At 29.3% G+C, this 20,141-nt stretch overlaps 1 protein-coding gene across 1 annotated transcript in view; it reads right to left on the bottom strand.

The window, feature by feature from the left end:
* LOC129909292 (chondroitin sulfate glucuronyltransferase) overlaps positions 1-17,028 on the bottom strand; it is a 56,750-nt gene extending 39,722 nt beyond the window's left edge. Inside the window, exon 1 of the mRNA XM_055986368.1 lies at positions 16,188-17,028. Within this exon, the coding sequence (XP_055842343.1) occupies positions 16,188-16,400 (213 nt within the window). The 5' untranslated portion in view covers positions 16,401-17,028. The remainder of the gene's footprint in view (positions 1-16,187) is intronic.
* Positions 17,029-20,141: the final 3,113 nt, after the last annotated feature.

The raw sequence follows: 20,141 nt of genomic DNA, 5'->3' as shown, positions 1-20,141 counted from the left end.
TCCGTTTAGAGTTCGCTTTCAATTGGATGGATTTACACACATGCTCTTAAAAGAAGAAGAATAAATTTGATTTCTAAATAATTAACAGGAAGCGGGAACATCCATTACCAAACCAACAAATCCAATACACAAAACATACAAATATTTGCAAATTGTTTATTAAATAAAAATTGTTGCTTGGAAATTGAAGCACATGTCGGCGTGGCGCGCGAAAACGAAGACAAACTACGTTCACTTCTCACTTGAGGCATTATAAACATGAAATCTGTCATAAAGGGTGTTTTTTTTTTTCGTTCGTCGATGTTATAAATCTGTCACTTGTCAATTATCAAAAAGTCAAAATTTGTATTTCAGACAGATTGGACACTGTTAGAAATTTTAGAAGAGTATATTTAAAGAATTTTAGGTTTGAGTTTGGTTGTTCAAATTACGTAAGCTGTCAGTCAAAATTTAGTAGAGCTCTTAATTTTTAAACCAAATATATTATGTCTATAAAATTAACTATTTTCCAAATAAAACTGAAAAACTGGAATGTGTTATTCAATCTATAGTTTTTGGTCGATTGATTGATAGAATTTTATCACACTTTAAAAAGAAACACCCTGAATGATGTTTCAGAATTTAAATTACTGGTGCAAAATTAGTCTCGGGAATTTATCGTTAGTTAGGTCGTTTTTTCTTTTTTTTTTTATAAATCTCAATGAATTCACTTTCAACGCATCTCTTCAAAACAATATTCTTCATGTGCGACATCGTTAAACATATTTATTCAATCCCCTATGTAGATTCTCGTTGACTTAAAGTGTTTCATTTATGGTCTATTTTTAGAGCTATTAAATTCTGTGAATTGAAAGAATTGTACAATCAGAGAAAAACTCATCAAGTGCATTTTTTTGTTTTAATTTGAATGCATTCTTGAGGGTCTTCTTCTTGAGAAGTTAATTGCCTTAAGTGAAAAGGATGTCCACACATGGTGTTGGTATTAAATTACACAAAGAATCCTTCCGAAATAAGCAAAACCATGAGAAACTCGCAAAGTACCATGTGTGTGTGTGTTTTTTTTTTAAGTTTTAATTAAATTTTATTTCTCAGAATATACATACATATGTACCTACATACATAGAACATATTTGATGAAATGAGTGAAGTCATGTGCATTGTCATTTTGAAGAGATTAATAGGAGTTATATTTGACCAGTTAAAAATAATGAGAATTTTTCTTATTATAACTTCAATTTTTGGATGCTGATTTATACAAATTCAAACACCGAACAAATCTTCTAAAATTGTTTTTAAAATCGCTATTCAAGTTAATTTAATTGGTAATTTCTGAGTTTATATAAGCTTTTGGAGCACCTTAGCTTTTGATATTAGAAAACAAATAGTAAAGACAGAAATAATAAGAAAAATGTGTTTCTTTCACACTACTTGGATAGTGTTTTGACTTCTAACGCAATTGATGCTTTTTCATTTATTTGCTTTTATTCTCGTTCTCCAATTCTCGGCGAACCCCATAGGCGGATTACTAGTTTGAAGCAGATACGTGGGACAATTATGATCCCCTCGACATTGAGATCATAACAGAGCTGAGAAAAGGAAGAAGAACTATTTCATAGTTCTGAAAACATGTTCTTCTTCGCTGTAAAAAACTAATTTGTAAGCTTTTCCATCTGTGTCCCATTATACCAATTTCTTTCCGAGTGGATGGAAAATAGCATTTGTCCAGCCAGTTCTAAAAGAAGGTACTAAAAACTTACGTCCTTTTTTTCCAATTGCATTAAAATACTGTTCAATTTTCAGCTTAAGAAATATTTCTATAAGCTTCTTATAGACGTAGTGCTTCTTTCGAAGCAATCGATCAACTAGTGATTTAATGGTTTATCTCCCCGAACAGTGAAACAAATCTCAACATCATTTTGGGGAAAATTAGTTTATTACGCTGTGGATGAATCTCTTCTTCTTGGATTTCATAGATTCAATTCTGAACTCTGAAGCCCATAATATAAATGCTAGTGTGCAACAATGATTCGTTCCTTTTCTGGCACTTGTGGTATAAAGAATTTTTTTTTTAACTGGCTGATTTCCTGATTCAAATTCTATATTAAACTTGTCAACCGTTATTCAGCTTTAAGCCTTCCCATACTTCTATATTTATGGTTCTTGCTATAAAACAATGAATTTAAGTATTTCCCTGGTAAAAAAAGAAAAGTTGCAGAAAACTCTATAAACAAAAAAAAAATAAAGAAAATTTCATCATATTCCGTTGGAACACTACTTTTAAGACACCCTGTATAAAAAGTTTCCAACATTAAAAGAAAAATGTATATGCCCTATTTAAGAAATAATCAAAATCGAAAAACCATTATTTAAAAAGTATTAACAAGTATCAACCCGTTTTTAAGAAATCGATATTTGAAAAAAAAGAAAAATGTTTGAATTATTTTTTTTTTTTTTTGTTAAAACCAAAATTAATATGCTTGAAAATTTTACTATTACTAATTTTTACTATTTTTAAGATTTTGGCTATCTAATCGCTTTTACACAATTCTTATTATTGAACTCTGTTAAGTCGTTTGCGAAAAAGTCAGACTTATGAAAAAAAAAACGTTCTTTGACAACAAACATATGTTTTTTATTTTAAAATAACCACTTTATCAGCAACTTTAGTATTAAAATAATTTCAGTCGTTTTTGAGAAAGTAATTTTTTTTCATTTTGGTTATATGGCAGACAGGTACCATCAATTTTATATCAATCTAGAATATTAATTTTTCCTCAAGGAATCTCCAAAGATTCATCACTACAAATGTTTGAGAAAATCGCTATGGTACTTAAGACTGTAGATTATGACAGACACGAACTGCGGGACCCACTTGTAGAGTTAGGGCCTTTACGAGATTATGGGCAGTATTTATACCAAATAAAAATCTGTATCATAGTGAAGGGCGTTTATGAGATTCAGATCGTTTGAATGATTTTTCAAAGTATTTACAACTTGATGAATTAAAGAAATGCATACCTACATATTTTTTTGACTTGTTCTTTTTTTTTTAAGAAAAATCTCACTTTGAGCGACAAATCAAAATGAGCTTACTTTCATTTAAAATGAAATTGCAGTCCACCATATGCTTGCATTCTAATAAAAATAAGCCTACGTAAAAGCCTCATAAAAAATCCAAACCACTTAAAAGAATAGAAAAATCCTACATGCAATCATTAACTCGACTTCCATTCTTCAAATGTCACCGGACCGACTACTATGACTGTCTCAAAAAATATATTCAATCATATGCATTCGTCAGTTTACCTACAATCGGAATTCTAAATACCTCTGACGACTACCAAGTGACTAGTGACCGACCGACGACGACGTGCGGAGCTTTGAAATCCAAGTCCGTTCTATTCTATCAAAGAAAAAAAAACCATCTTTTTACGACACATAATTGAAGCACTTAAATACTGAATCAGATTCCGTCAAGTATCTCAATTCTCCATCTATGTAATATACAGAACCCTATGACCTCTTTGGAATCTGTGTTCATCTACTTTTATATCTCCCCGTCCGTCCCCATCCAAGTTTTCATAAATCAAATCGAGGAAAGTCTAATGTCTATCCATTTTTATATTGCATGCACTTGAAAACGTTTTTCCAATATAATAAGAATAATAATAAAATTGACCGTTGCACGCGTTTAACTATTCATATATTTGTGTACTCGTGCCGTAACTTCTAATCCGGATGTTTCGGCGCGACCGAAAGTGTGAATGAGAATTACAAAAAAAAAAAAAAAAAAAACAAAAAGAACCGAAGAAATCTCGTCACAAAATATGCCTCACTGACCAACACGAATAGAACACACCCCCACCACCTACACAAACGATCAATTTATGGATTACAATCCAAAGTACCGCACGTTTATCCGGAAATCAAATTAAAAAAAAAAAAAAAAAAAAAAAAAAAAGATCTCAATCAATACGACCATAATGGAAATTGGAATAAAACTATAAAGATAAAAACATATGGAAAAGGAGGACTTAAAGAAATTCAATAAAAAAATTCAATAAATTTTGCAATAAAATTTAAAATAAATCTTAGAAAGTGCAAGCATTATTACACCGTGTGTCAGTTGATTGAGGCCAGGGCTGAAAAAATCATTTTTTTAAAATGCATTTCCCTTCCATTACAAATAAAAAATTCTTTTTTGCAAATGAAACAAAAAATTGCATTACAAAAAAATTTGTTATTTCAAATAAAAAGGTTTTGCATTAACAAATAAATTTGCAAATTAAAAAAAATTATTAAATTTTTTTTTTTTTTTTTAATGTAAAAAAATATATTTTGTATTAAAAAAATTGAATTTAAAATGTGTGCAATGTAATGCGAATTTTATAATATTTAATGGTTCATCAATAAGGCTGGACTTAATCATTTTCTTTTATAAAATTAAACGCTCTACAAAAATGCATTTATAAAATTTTGAAAAAAACCGACGCGAAAAAAAATGGAAAATGAATAATTCGAATTTATTGAAAAATTCTAATTTAATACCTAGTATTAGGAGTTTGACAGTTAAATAAAAGGATTTTTGAAACCAAAAAACAACATAGGATACAAAAAATTCGAAAAGTTTGCCAAATTTTTTGAAAAACCTAATAATTTCGTCAACAAAATTGAAAAAAAAAATGAAGAAAAAATTACATTTTATATTTTAAAGTTGAATAACTTCGAAACGGGGCGGTTATCAAAAAAAATTAATAAGAGCTTTTTTGTAGAGCGTTCAATTTTTTTTAATCAGTCTAGTATACATTCTGTGCACCTAATTATGAAAGTGAACTAAGTCATTCTTAAAAAAAATTATTAAAACTATCATAAAACTTATTATAATTTTAAGTTTTAACTTCATTTGAAAGCGAATTTGCACTGAATAGACTTGTTTATTGCTCACTTCAATTGTTTCAAAAAAGAAATACAGTTAAATCGTTTAAATAAAACTATAGAGTTAGTTTTTCTTGGAACCATGCAAAAAGTGTTAGTCCACTTTCATAATTATGGACACATTAGAATATTCGAAGAAAAAAAAAACATTTAGGTGATGCACAATTTTACATTATTTTTACTTGCTCAATAGGGCAAGTATTGGTTTCGTGTCAAAAAAATAATTCGAGGTTTTAATCAAAACTAACATTACGATGATGGAGAAGTCCGAAAAAGTAGTTTTCGTCATGACGTCCGTCGGTCTGTGCGTCGGTGCGTCGGTGCGTCGTCAAAAAAAGCTGTACATGAAGCTGCAGGCTAAACGGGTGGACGGATTTTCTTGAAATTTGGTACAGATGATTTTTTCGTAATTTCCAAGGTTGGTTTTTTTTTTGTTTTTTAATATCTCGCTTAGAACATATACCTCCCATACAAAATTTTCGAGTTATTGCAAATTTCTCGAAAACGGCTCTAACGATTTTGATTAAATTTAACACACGTAATGCTGTACGTAGTTCTAACATAACTGCGTTTTTAGTTTTTCTCAAAAAATACGGATAGTGAAAATATGACACTAACTTTTTTTTTTAATCGCGGATGTCGGCTCTTCCCGTACATCGTTAATAAGTTGATTATAATTTTCTCGAAAACGGGTCTAACGATTTACTTAGACTAAATCTGACATACATAATGCTTTAAGTGATTTTATTATAGCTAATAGCGTAAGAAATACCATGCAAAAAATGTACATATTTTTGCATTTCTTATGAAAATAGTTAAAAAATCAAATTTGACTACCTAATTGAAAATATTTTTCTTAAAAAGCTTTGACATAAAAGCTACTTTTACCATAAGAGCAAGTATGTGCGGCTCCAGTCGTGCATTTTATTTTTAATGCAGACATATTTTTTATTTGTAATAACTTTTTTAGTACGACTTTCTTTTCTTTACTTATTTCTCCTTAACGCTCATTTTCATAAATGTTCTGTAATAGGTATTATGAATTTTTTTTTTCCTTATGTTTCAAGAGTAAGTTCGAATATTTCTGTGGCCACAACCAATAACCGCTTAAGTGAGTTAAGACAAAAAATTTTCAGTGGTCTTATGATGCTTTCCAATTCAAAGTCTACATATTTTTACTGTTTTAACTATAAAAAACGATAGATTAAAACCATCTACATCGAGTTAATAAAAGATTGAGTTGTTTTTGAGGTAAATTAAAAAATGCGGAGCATTATAGTAAAACTTAATTTTGTTTTCTTTTTCGACTTAAGCGGTTATTGGTTGTGGCCACAGATTTTTTGCTGAAATGACGTCAATCGTACCTCTCAGAGTGTATATTTCACTTTTGCAAGTTTTGTTTAAGGCGATTGATCTGATTTCTTGTGTAAACATAGACCACGCTTTCTTAGGATTTTTTATTAGTTATATTTCATACACATGATAGTGTTCCACCAGTTTTGAATTATGTTAAGCAATAAGTTATTTTTGGCTATGAATGAATATAGTCAATAAAAATAAAATGCACGACTGGGGCCGCACGTACTTGCTCTTGCAGTTCAAAGCACTTTTATGTTAGCTTACTTGTAGATTATAAGAGCTGCCTCTATATACATTTTTAAGAAATTTGGTTGATGTAGGGGAAGAGCCGGCATGGATGCCAAATGTTAGTTAAAAACAATTTTATTTTATTGGACTTGATTTTTTTGAGAAAAACTACGGGAAGAGCCGACATCCGCTATTTAAAAAAATGTAAAGACCATATTTCCACTATACGTATTTTTTGAGAAAAACTAAAAACGCAGTTATGTTAGAACTATGTACAGCATTACGTGTGTTAAATTTAATCAAAATCGTTAGAGCCGTTTTCGAGAAAATTGCAATAACTCGAAAATTTTGTATGGGAGGTATACGTTCTAATCGAGATATTAAAAAACAAAAAAAAACAACCTTGGAAATTACGAAAAAAACATCCATACCAAATTTTAACAAAATCCGTCCACCCGCTTAGGCTGTAGCTACTTGTACAGATGAACGCACGGACGCACGGACGCACAGAGCGACGTACGTCATGACGAAACCCACTTTTTTGGACTTCTCCATCATCGTAATCTTAGTTTTGATTCAAGTAAAAATTGTGAGTCATTTTTGTTTTTATAATTCAAAGTATGTACTTGTAGACTTTAGAAATATAATTTTTAAACAATATTTTTTTTAGCTTATATTGATTTTTGTACGCCCTCTTATTTCATGTGGTTGATGCGGTTCATCAATAATAAATTTGTTGCATTAATTTTGTTTGTAAAAATTAAAACAAAAAAAAAAAAAAGGAAATCAATGATTTGTAACATCAATTGTCTATAATTGCACTTGACAGTGTGATACAGGCAACCATGTAAGCAGTCTATATTAATAAGATGGCTTTCTGTCACAAACATTCATTACAGGGTTGCCATGTAGGTGAATTTAATTCGCTTTTCTTTTAATTTCAAGATTCACTATTAATTTTCTTATGTGAGTACCGACAAAAAATTGTTAAAAAAACATAATTCATTCAAACAAAATTAAAAAAAAAAAAACAATTTAAAATTAAAAAAAAAATATTAATAAGCATCTAACAGTAAAATTTTGAACATTTTCACTGAAAACACTGAAAATTTGTTTATGGGGTTTTTAAGGCAACGTAAAATTGAAATCGTTTGCGAAAAAGTAAGAAAATGATTAAAACCAGATTTTAAGAAGGATTGCATAAATAAAGAATTTTGAAAAATGAGTTTTACAAATTTTATACAAATGTACACTGAGGGAAAAAATAAATTGAAGTTGAAACGTCGTTGTTTCAAAGATGAACTACTTTGATTTATGTGACTTTAAGATACGAAACCATCAAAAATTAACCTTTTTTCCACGTTGATTTTAAAATGTTCATCTTCAACGCAAAATCATTCCGAAAAATAGTTAAATCAATGTGGTTTTCATTGATTTTACGTGGTTTTATGGTGACTTTTCCCTCAGTGTATATTCTAAAAATAACATTAAAAAAAAAAAACAGATTTGAAGTCAATCGATCCGTAAATTGAGAACGGCAACCCTGATAGGTCAAACGATACAAATGGTGATGGCGAGTTAATTGGATGGGTTATTATCATCAGATACATTTTGGTCAGCTGAAATGACGAGGAGTCTTTTGGCACAGTATATGCAATTTAATTTTTTTTATTTTTTCGTTTTTATTAAATGGTTGTGAAGAAGGCTCGTTCATTCATTATTTATTTGCTTGTTTTCTTTGCCAAACACGAAACCAATTTAAAACAATCTGTTATTTCCCGCTTAGAGTGCTTGAGCAGTATAATGTTGTATGTTATTTTGTTGATAAAAGAGAATTTTTTTTTTATGTCATTGAATTAGAAAATTGAAAATCATTCTTAAGTGAAATAATGTCTGAAATATTTATGTATGCAAGCAAAAAATATGTATAATATATCTTAATTTTTAAAAGGATGTGATGATTATGATGATGATGATATGTATTTATGAAGATGCTCCTCATAAGATGCGAAAGATGATCAAAAGATATTCCAACAAGGGTTGTTAAAAATACTGTTTTTTAATGCATTTGTTTTCTTTTGAAATTAAAGAAAAAAAATTATTGCAAATAAAAAAAAAATATTAATTGCAACTGAAAAAAAAAAATGTTTTTTATTGCAACTGATAAATATTTTAAATTAATTGATTTTGCGTAAAAAAATGTTATTGTAACTGAAAAATATTTGGTTTTAAAATAAAATTTGTATTTCAAACAAAAATATTTTGCATTAATAATATTTTTTTAATATTTGTCGAATTTTTTAAAATTTGGACTTCTTGGTTCAATATTATAGTTGTTGAAATAGCTAATGTATGGTCAAATAGCCAAAATTGTAAGAAATTGGAAGAATATTTTAAAAAATATATTTAATGCACACAATTTGCATTGAATTTTTTTTTTTTTTCAATGCAGAAAATTTTTTATTTGAAATAATTTTTGTTAATGCAAATTTTTTTATTTGCAAGAAAAATTTATTTTTAATGCAAATATTTTGTTTTTAATGCAAATTTTAAATATAAATATTTTTTTTTTATTTGCAATAAATATTTTTTTTTAATTTCAAATGCATTTGTTTTTTAATTGGTATTTTTACAACCCTGATTCCATTTGACCTGAAGCCCGTTCACCAAAAAACTTATATATGTAAGTACTAAAAGGTCACCAATATAAATAGATATTTGTTTTTTTTTTTCAACTAGGTTTTTCTGACTGCACAAGTTAAATGAATGACAAAACTTAATAATATTTTTTTTAATATTTGTCGAATTTTTTTAAATTTGGACTACTTGGTTCAATATTATAGTTGTTGAAATAGCTAATGTATGGTCAAATAGCCAAAATTATAAGAAATTGGAAGAATATTTTAAAAAATATATTTAATGCACACAATTTGCATTGAATTTTTTTTTTTTTCAATGCAGAAAATTTTTTATTTGAAATAATTTTTGTTAATGCAAATTTTTTTATTTGCAAGAAAAATTTATTTTTAATGCAAATATTTTGTTTTTAATGCAAATTTTAAATATAAATATTTTTTTTTTATTTGCAATAAATATTTTTTTTTAATTTCAAATGCATTTGTTTTTTAATTGGTATTTTTACAACCCTGATTCCAACGCATTGAGGCTTTTCGTTTTTTTTTTTAATTGAATGAGGGTTACAATAAAACGTTTTAAAGTTAACTTTTAACTATCCTCGACAGATTTTTAATTTTAGACTAGATAAATAAAACATTGAAAACTGTATAGTCCATTTTATGTTCACGTTTTTGAATTTAATGCAATTTTTTTTTAGTGTAACGGATTACTTCTTATTAGTTAACTTCTCATTTAATTTAAATATCTTAACATGTTACTCATACCAATTTACCAATATTTACTCCAAATAAAAGTACTTTAAATTGATAGCAGTTTCTTAAAAACATATTCTTAACGAATAAGTTAAGTTTGTTTTTTTTTATATAAGTTTTTTGGTGAACGGGCTTCAGGTCAAATGAAACAAATATTTTCTTTTTGTCAAAAAACAAAAAGAAAATATTTGTTTCATTTGACCTGAAACCCGTTCACCAAAAAACTTATATATGTAAGTACTAAAAGGTCACCAATATCAATAGATATTTGTTTTTTTTTTTTCAACTAGGTTTTTCTGACTGCACAAGTTAAATGAATGACAAAACTTAATAATATTTTTTTTAATATTTGTCGAATTTTTTTAAATTTGGACTACTTGGTTCAATATTATAGTTGTTGAAATAGCTAATGTATGGTCAAATAGCCAAAATTGTAAGAAATTGGAAGAATATTTTAAAAAATATATTTAATGCACACATTTTGCATTGAATTTTTTTTTTTTTTTTCAATGCAGAAAATTTTTTATTTGAAATAATTTTTTTTAATGCAAATTTTTTTTTATTTGCAAGAAAAATTTATTTTTAATGCAAATATTTTTGTTTTTAATGCAAATTCTAAATATAAATATTTTTTTTTAATTTGCAACAAATAATTTTTTTTTAATTTCAAATGCATTTGTTTTTTAATTGGTATTTTTACAACCCTGATTCCAACGCATTGAGGCTTTTCGTTTTTTTTTTTTAATTGAATGGGGGTTACAATAAAACGTTTTAAAGTTAACTTTTAACTATTCTCGACAGATTTTTAATTTTAGACTAGATAAATAAAACATTGAAAACTGTATAGTCCATTTTATGTTCACGTTTTTGAATTTAATGCAATTTTTTTTTAGTGTAACGGATTACTTCTTATTAGTTAACTTCTCATTTAATTTAAATATCTTAACATGTTACTCATACCAATTTACCAATATTTACTCCAAATAAAAGTACTTTAAATTGATAGCAGTTTCTTAAAAACATATTCTTAACGAATAAGTTAAGTTTGTTTTTTTTTATATAAGTTTTTTGGTGAACGGGCTTCAGGTCAAATGAAACAAATATTTTCTTTTTGTCACAAAACAAAAAGAAAATATTTGTTTCATTTGACCTGAAACCCGTTCACCAAAAAACTTATATATGTAAGTACTAAAAGGTCACCAATATCAATAGATATTTGTTTTTTTTTTTCAACTAGGTTTTTCTGACTGCACAAGTTAAATGAATGACAAAACTTTTATTAAGTTTTCATAGTTATGTCATGCTCTTGTGTATCTTGGAGAATCATTAATACAAAAAAAATCCTCTTATTTAAAAAAAATTATTTTCAACCTTGAGGTATCAATTACTTCATTATACTACAGACGACCTTAAAAAAATGTCTGCAATCCAATTAACTACAAAAAAACTAATAATTGCCATTGACAGTTGTGGTACTCTATCCCAGACAGGATCAGGTTCAAAACCACAACATGAACGTATAATATAAATGGGTTTAACACGCAAACAATAATTATAATAAAATTGTTTAGTGTAATAGAAAATTCCAAGGCAAATTCCACCAAGTCTAAAGGAATCTGTGTTGTCATTGCAGATTAAACTACATTTACCTACTTGAATCACTCGCCGGTACAGAGAAATGCGGTCTTTCTCCTAAAAATAGATACGTGAATGTGAATGCTGTATAGTCGTGCTATAGTTTTAGAGTCATCCGCTTGAAGCTAATTAATTTATTTGCCAGCTACGAGTACAATTTGTATATCTTTGTATGCCAATTTTAATGGAATGTTATATTTGAGTAAATGTATAATTTGGTATGGTAGATCAGTTCAGTTAGTAAAACATAAAACTTTGTTTTCTCTCAATAAATTTTATTAGCAAAAAGTACTAAAAATCAACATTCGTTGTGATCCAACCCGGAACAACAAATTTGATTTTAATTGATCGGGTTTTATTGCTTAATACGCAAATTCGTGGCTTATCAGTTTGTTGACCTTTTTATGAACATTAAATGTTTACAGGCATGTGTACATGTTTTTCGTCAGTAGAATTAAAAATAAATATTCCTGAATAAGTGGCCTTTACCAAGGTCCAAAGTTAAAGTAGAAGGACAACAATAAACGATTAAAAAATCACTTTAAAAAGAGAATCACAGAGAAAGAATAGTTAATATCGGGATAACTATTAAAATAGGTAAAAAAACGACTAGGCGTTAAAGTTTTATAATCACATTTTTTGTTTTTATTTTTTTTAACATAGTTTATTCTTTTTTAAACCATTATTTAAAACTTGGTTTTAAGTGTTCATTAATAACAAAAACCAAATTGGATTTTTTTTTTTGGAACTCAAACACAAACAATTTTTATTTTTGCAGATTTGAAAAAAAAAACATACACTGCGATATATTCTATATGGACTTAGTTTTTACCGTGTCAAGTCGAAGAATAAAATTGATTTGCACCTTAGAATAACTATAGTCTCCCATTGGCTTCAGTTCTTGGGCTTTTTTTACCATATATTTCATTAGTAGGTAATACTGGAGTGATGAGAAAAAAAAATTAAAAAAAAAAACAAAATTTAAAAACTTGAGGGAAGAAAACAAAAGCACAACTTTTATTTTTTGTTTGACAATTCAGCCCTCCTGATCAAAAATTGCTTCATTACTTCATATTGAGACGTGAGTTTGGTATTCATCTCACATACGCAAGGATACGTTAACTATATGTGTATCCTTTAAATCTAAACTTAAAATTTTATAACTATAGAATAGAACTTGTTTGTCCTCACTTTAATTTTGGGGAACTATTTTTTTAGACAAAAAACTAGTTTGAGGTTTTTACACTAGGTGTTGGAATAGCCAGCTGATTGATAAATTCAAGTTTGATTTTTGTTTACTGAAAAACAAAACCCGATCTGCTTCATTTTTTTAACAATTTGACAAATTGATAATATTGAAGGTAATTATTATATAATAAAACGAATTCCTTCTTATCGTCGTACAATTGTACGATTGAACTCTGATGAGTTTTCTAAGAATCTCATTTACATTTCATAAATTGCTTTTACCAGGAATAAGAGTAGGTACCTATATTAGTTTTAAAATGTTATTCAAGTTTTTTTTGATATTCAAATATCACATGACAAAATTTGTCCCGTCCTTTTTTTGAAATTTTTAGCAGTGCCACAAAAATTTCTATTAAATTTTATATCATAAGAAAGCTTATTATTTCACCTTTTATATGACGCGTAAATCATATTTCTACGATGTCTACAAAAAAAAGTTAAATTTTTTTAAAGCCAACCATATCGAAATTTCAAACTGAGAATACGGTACTTTCCACACTGGTGGCTGGCTGGCTGGTCATGGGCAACAGATCTCCACAGGTGTTTTGAGGGTATTTCTGAAGTTTTTTAATTTAATATTGTGTAGGTTGTAGTAAATGTACCGTTATGTGTGATATATCAAATGTAATTTTATATCAAAGGTAATTTTATCAGCATACTCAGTAAAGTTAAATCAATTTTGTATGTGCTCTAGATCAAAAGAGAGAACGTGTTGAAAAATAGAACTTTATTTTACCGTTATCTCAAAATTGTGAATACGAAATTGATTGGGACAAATATAGTCCCACCTATTACACTGGTTAACAAAATTAAACTTTTTTTTTTGTTGCCGAAACAAAAATATACTTTTCTGAAGGTTTTCGGTGTGCTGAACTCGAATCTGAAGTCAAAAAAAATTAATCAGCTCCCGTTTTTGAAATATTACCATTAGAAAATGTAGTACTTCGGACCTTATTCTTTTATATAAGGAAAATTTTTGAGCATATTTAGTAACGGTTTTCATAAGTACTATTTACCACCTTAGTAAATCTGTTTAAATCTTTCCGATATCTTTTTTACTGCCCGAGATATCCTAAGTTGTTTGATATTTTTATAAATTTTATAACGTCATTATCTTCTTTATGATATACATATGAAGCCAAACCCACTTACTTCAGTTTGAGATATCTCGGGCAATATAAAAGATATTGAAAAGATTTAAACAGATATCGAAAGATGGAAAACAGTTCTTATAGAAACCGATACTAAATATGCTCAAACAATTTTCTTTATACAAAAGAATAAGGTCCGAAGAATTCAAAAAAACCTATTTTTGCATTTTCTAACGGTAATATCTCAAAAACGTGAGCTGATTAGTTGTTTCTGAATCCGGATTCGAGTTCAGCACACCAAAAACCTTCAGAAAAGTTTTTGTTTCGGCAACAAAACCCTTGTAAACCAGTGTTATCCATCTACAATATAAATTTCATTCATTTATCTGTTGAAGAAAAAAAGATAAAAATAAAAAACGGTTGAAAGCAGTCAAAAAACTTGTTACAAAAAAACTTGTTTTTCCCGTTATTTGGTAAAAAAAAACATTTAAGAATACTATTTTTTTTGTGCAAGCATGCGCACGGTCAAAGCCTGTGTGTTCTATAAGCTTGAGATTTTTTGAACGCTACGAAAAATTTATGAAAATAAAAACCCAGCCAAAAATACCCAAAAAATGTAAGTATTTTTTTAAAATTCATATTTTAAAACGCAGAGACTTAAAAAAAATCCGTTTCAGACCCTAAATTTATTTTGTATTATCTTTTGAATGATGTTTTTCAAATTGTCAAAAAAAATGTTCCCTACCTATAATCACTACTTTGTCAAAGGGGTTGACCTCATGTTTTAGTTTTAAAAAACCATTTATAACTTGGTTTTGAAATTTTTTAGAATTTTGTCAATACTAATGTCAGCCTTACTTTCTACAGCATCGCGTTTAGAAAATAGCCACTTTTTTCAATTTTGTTTTACCCATATTTACCCTATTGATGAATTTTTTTTTAAATCCTTCAAATTTATTCAACTTTGGGTTATTATCTTTTAAATAACCTATAGAATATCTATAATAGTTTATTTTTAATTTTTAATTGAAAATTTTTGTCGCACTGCTCAAAAAATTTAAAGTGGAACGGGATAAAATGGAGTCACTTTTTCGTGATGGCTGCCATGGTTCATCGATTTATAAGACGTTATCACGTCAAATTATTATAGGTTATATTTAAAAAATTGGGTTTTTGGGTGATGGATTGATTTTTTTGTTAACAAAAGCGCATAACCTGTTTTCTTATGACGTTATCACGCAAAATTATCGTCCGTAAACCGACTTTACAGACAACCACTTTAGGAGGAGAATATACAATCTCCTATACGACTTTTTTTCTGTCTCAATCCAACTTTTGAATAAAGTTTCAGATTCTCCTTCCTTTCTGTCAAGAAAATTGTCTTCCATCCAATAAGTCTAGCAATTTTTTGAACGGGACTATTACCAGTTAAGCCAATATTGGAAGATCTTGAAATCGTGTATACTTAGCTTAAGCTTAAGCATATTTGAACTTTTGTTGGTACACATGTATAATTGTATACCGTGCATCCCGAAAATATTAAAGACGTGATCTATCTAAAGAATCACCAAGTTAGTGTTTTATTTGCACAGATAATGTGAATAAATAAGAAAACAGATGAAGGAAAAACAAAATAACGAACTTATGACTTTCTAATTAAAATGCGTAAAATCTGTACCAAAATTGTTTAGGTATTTCTTTTTTTTTCTGCACAAATTGCCAATTGTTTACTCAAAAAAATGTACTTGCAAGTAAAAAAAAAATTATTTTAAAACAAACAAATTTTTTTAAACACATTTTTTAAATTCTATTTAAAGATTTCTGGCTCTGCCTCTGTGATAAGATAATTGACGACCGACCCAACAACAACGAGATTCTCTCGCAGTACCTAAAAACCACAACAAAAAAAATATTATAACCTCTAGCTAGCCAGATCCAGTCAAGTCATCCACGCGATCTGTCTAACCTTGAGAATCCCAACAAAAAAAAAATTACCTCTTTGTTAAAGCTTATTTCAATTTCATACTAACTAGACTGTCTCTATACTTTTGTTATTATTAGAATAATTACCTATTCCCCTGAAAAAAAGTGAATAATGAAAAAAAAAAAAGCCAATTGGAAGACATTGCCACATGCTTAAGTAAGTTATAGTTACCTACTCTCTGTACGCACACAAGAGGCAAGATACACAAAATAAATTGTGGTAAATAAAAAAAAAATGATAAACAAACAAAATAAAAGAAAAGAAAAATAACAAGCGATATAGAAAAAGATAGGTTTTCTTTTTTCTATCTTCACTTACCGGCTTCTTAGCTGCAAGTGGTTTATTAATCAGGTTCAAGTGCGGCTCAAAGTCTTGGCCAAACTTCTTTTCAAACGAATGAATTTCAGCCGTTTGAGGGCATTCATTCTGGACTAGTTCCCAGATGTCTTCGGGAATGTAAAAACTGAGTATGAGTCCGAGAAGGAAACCGAATACAAAATAATGATTCCGATTAAGGGCAGATCTTTTCATTTTAACTGATATTCTAACAAACGACGACGAGGAAGAAGGAAAAAAAAAAGGAGTTTTTTCTATGAGAATAGTCAAAAGGAATGCTAAAAATGATCACGATCCTTTGGCGAGAGGACAGACACACGAGTCGAAGAAGAAGAAGAAACTAGTTAAAACGACCAGGCGCAGATTAAACTTGTTGCCAACTCTTGGAAGAGAATTTTAACTCAAAAAAAACACCAAAGGCAACTGGAAAAGAACTTTTCTGTTTGGTTAAAAAAATGTGATAATTTTCTACTTATTTTTCTAAATTATTTGAACGCACGTTTTATTTGGTGAAATTTTTATTCAAAGAAAACAACAACAAAAAATACAATAATTAACAGATTTTTTTCATATTTTAATTTGGTTCTATCTGTTGCTTTATGTTTGAATGCCACTGACACAAGTGCGTGCAAAATTCCGGTAGAGACACCACCACCACCAAGAAGACAGACCACGACGATATTTGCGAGCGACCTATTTTTTTAAACGAGGAGATGGTAAACGAATCCACAAAGAGGTCAAGTCTTTTTTTTTTCTACGCTAGAAAACAAGATTCCGAAGGCGAGGCGAATACACAACCATTCGTCTCATAATCAAATGTCAAACTGAGTGCAAATTTTTTGAAGTATGGGGGTTTTTTTTTGGGTCGCAAAAACAGGGATGGTAGAGTGGCGCTGGTGGTGATGGTGGTGAATAGATGAAATAAATGGGTTTTATTTAGTGATGCCAAAATGTTTGAGTTTTTTAACGAAAGTAAATATTGTAGTAGATTAGAATAAAAAAGATTGAAATGGAGAGTTTATTTTTGGAGAATGAAGGCATTAAGGCCTTAACTACATTGGCCACTTTTTGCAAAAGTCAAAAAGTGAAAATATTTCAAAATACAAATTGTTTTTTTAGATCAAAAAATACGATTTCTGCATAATTATTTAATTTTTTCATTTCGGAAAATCACCACAAAATCAGTTTGAAAATGTTTAATTTTGTACTTTTTCACTTCTTAGATCAATGTAAGTTAAGCCTTAAGCCTGGTACGCTGCTCGCGCTAAATTTTAGCTCCCATACAAATTATCGAACATTTTTAGCCGAGATAAAATGGATCCCATACAAGTTATCGATAACTTGTATGGGAATTTTATCTCAGCTAAAATTTAGCGCGAGCAGCGTACCAGGCTTTAAGCCTGCGACTAAAATAATCTAAAAAGTGAAAAAGTGGAAAATTTACAAAAGTAAAAATTTTTTATTTCTTTCTAGCGCTATTTATTTTTGGAAAAAACTTAAAAAAAAAAAATTGATTTTTAACCCAAAAAATAAGCTTTCTGCATCATTATTTTAAATTTTGTGGTTGGAAAAATTGTCACAAAATGAGTTTGAAAATTTTTACTTTTTGACTTTTTGCAAAAAGTGGCCGTTGTAGTTATACCTTAATATTGAAAATTACCGAAATATGGTCATTTAAATCTAGCTTTTGTTCGGATTTTTAGTTTTACTCAAGTAAAACAGAAACATTTGAGGGGAAAGTACGATAACTTTAGAACAAAGGATTGATAATGACGTTTTGTAAAGGGGTTAAATACAATCATTGTTGAATAAAGGTGTGTTTTTTATTACCACCGGTCTTAAGGCTTGGCCACACCGGAGGGTACGCGGTAGAGGTACAGGTAACGGTACGGGTATTTGTATGGAAAAAATTCCAAACTGACACATCAACGTTCGGGTGTGGAATTTGTTTAATACAAATATCGTTGCCGCTACCCGTACCGCTACCGCGTACCCTCCGGTGTGGCCAAGCCTTTAAGGCTTGGCCACACCGGAGGGTATGCGGTAGCGGTACGGGTAGCGGTAACGATATTCGTATGAAAAAAATTCTACATCTGAACGTTGATATGTCAGTTTGAAATTTTGTTCATACAAGTGGCGTTACCTCTACCCATACCGCTACCGCATACCCTCGGGTGTGGCCAAGCCTTTAACTGGACAAAAAAACGCCTCGGGGCTTAACCTGAAATCTTAACAGAGCACTGTAAATTGAATGTTCCGAAAACAGCAGACACAACAAAAAATTAAGAGTTGTCATATTTTTCGCTTTCGTATTTTTCTTGTATTTTTCATATATGTTTTACAAACAGATATAAAAATGTATGCTAGCAAAACTAGTTAAATACATTTTGTCCTTCCAAACGTCAGTTTTCACGTTTGTAAACAAATTCTAAACAATTTATAAAAAAAATAGTTTGGTAGCATAGATTTAAAACTGTTCAAAAAGTTAAGACCAGAGAAATCCCCGGGCTAAACAACTAAGCCCAAGGGGCTAAGGTGTTGTTGTATTTAACATGTAAATTGCTTAGCCCAGACTGCGTTTTTTTTAGTCCAGCTAAGACCGGTTGTAATAAAAAACACACCTTATGTTGTCTCCCCGTTTTGGAGGGGGGACTACTACTATTTTCACAAAGACTTTGGACTTTAATGCAAAATTGACTGACAAAGTAAAATGCCTCAATTGATTTCTTATCAAGCACTGAAAATTATATATTAATATGCCTTCCAGTTTTTGAGAAAATTGAAAAATAGAAAAACTACTTTCTTTATCAGACTCACTATAGTTTATTTAAAAAACAATTGATTAAAATAACTTAATTTTTAAATTAATTTTAAGTGTATATAGTTCTAGCTTTTGATTTTTTTTTCAGTACAAAAAACGTTTTTTTACAAACTACCTCACCACCCCATAATTTGAAATTCACTGGAAGTTCCCCATGGAACTGGCTTAGGGCCAGTTGTACAAAAGTGGTTCAGCCTCTCGGATCCAGGAATTTTACCCATCGTTTTCGGCGGATTAGTTGCGCGTCAACTTCGGTTCAAGCAAGGATGTGGCTATTTTTACATATGTGGACCTTGCACCAGTGCTACTGGCCCTTATACCTAAAATTTTAAAATTTCCCTCCACCAAACAAAAGTTTCCCCACCCTTCAAGCAAGAAAACTGAGTTCAACAAAGAAACTCCGACCTCAGACCGCGAAAATCGGGCTTGCACTCACACACTTGCAACTTTTTGTGTATGAACACAAAGTCGAACGAGAATCGTGGTGAAAAATGAGAAAAGGAAAAGTAAGACAAGGCCAACAAGAGCCAAAGCGTCATTTTGTTATTTTTTGTTGAAGTGTTTGGTCGCGTCGTGTCTCGTGTCGTTGTTTGTATAATGTTAGTTTATTAATTATAAACAATTTTATTAAATTATAAACAATATGGAAAACAAAAAAGGTATGTTTTATATATCGCTCAAAGTGTTTGGGTTAAAATGTTGTTTCTTCTTGTGTTGTAGATGTAATCTCTAATGATGAAGAAAAATCTAGAAGGTGAAACATGCGATTGGGTATCTAAAAAAACACCAACAACAGCAGCAGCATCAAATGAAATAAAATGAAAAAAAATGTATTGTATTTTATATTGTATTTATTGTGAAAATTTCGTTTGCCAAAATAAAATAAAAAATAAAACAGTTTCAGTGAAAAAAAAAATAAATCTTGTTCTTTTTTTGGTCGCAAATGCGAAATGTCATCCCTTTCTTATTCCTCTTTCTGGTAGGTTTTCGCTGCTCCGGCTCAGGTCCGCCTTCGGCTCCGTTTTCTCGGAATGGAGATTTTCACCACACCAATACATATGCAATCGACTTCGCGGTGATTATAATTTCCATACTAATTTGAGCCGCCTTCGGAC

Source organism: Episyrphus balteatus, chromosome 2 (assembly GCF_945859705.1).
Source record: "Episyrphus balteatus chromosome 2, idEpiBalt1.1, whole genome shotgun sequence".
Lineage (NCBI taxonomy): Eukaryota > Metazoa > Arthropoda > Insecta > Diptera > Syrphidae > Episyrphus > Episyrphus balteatus.
Note: the sequence above shows the minus strand (reverse complement) of the source record. Positions and strands in the feature narration are given on the sequence as shown.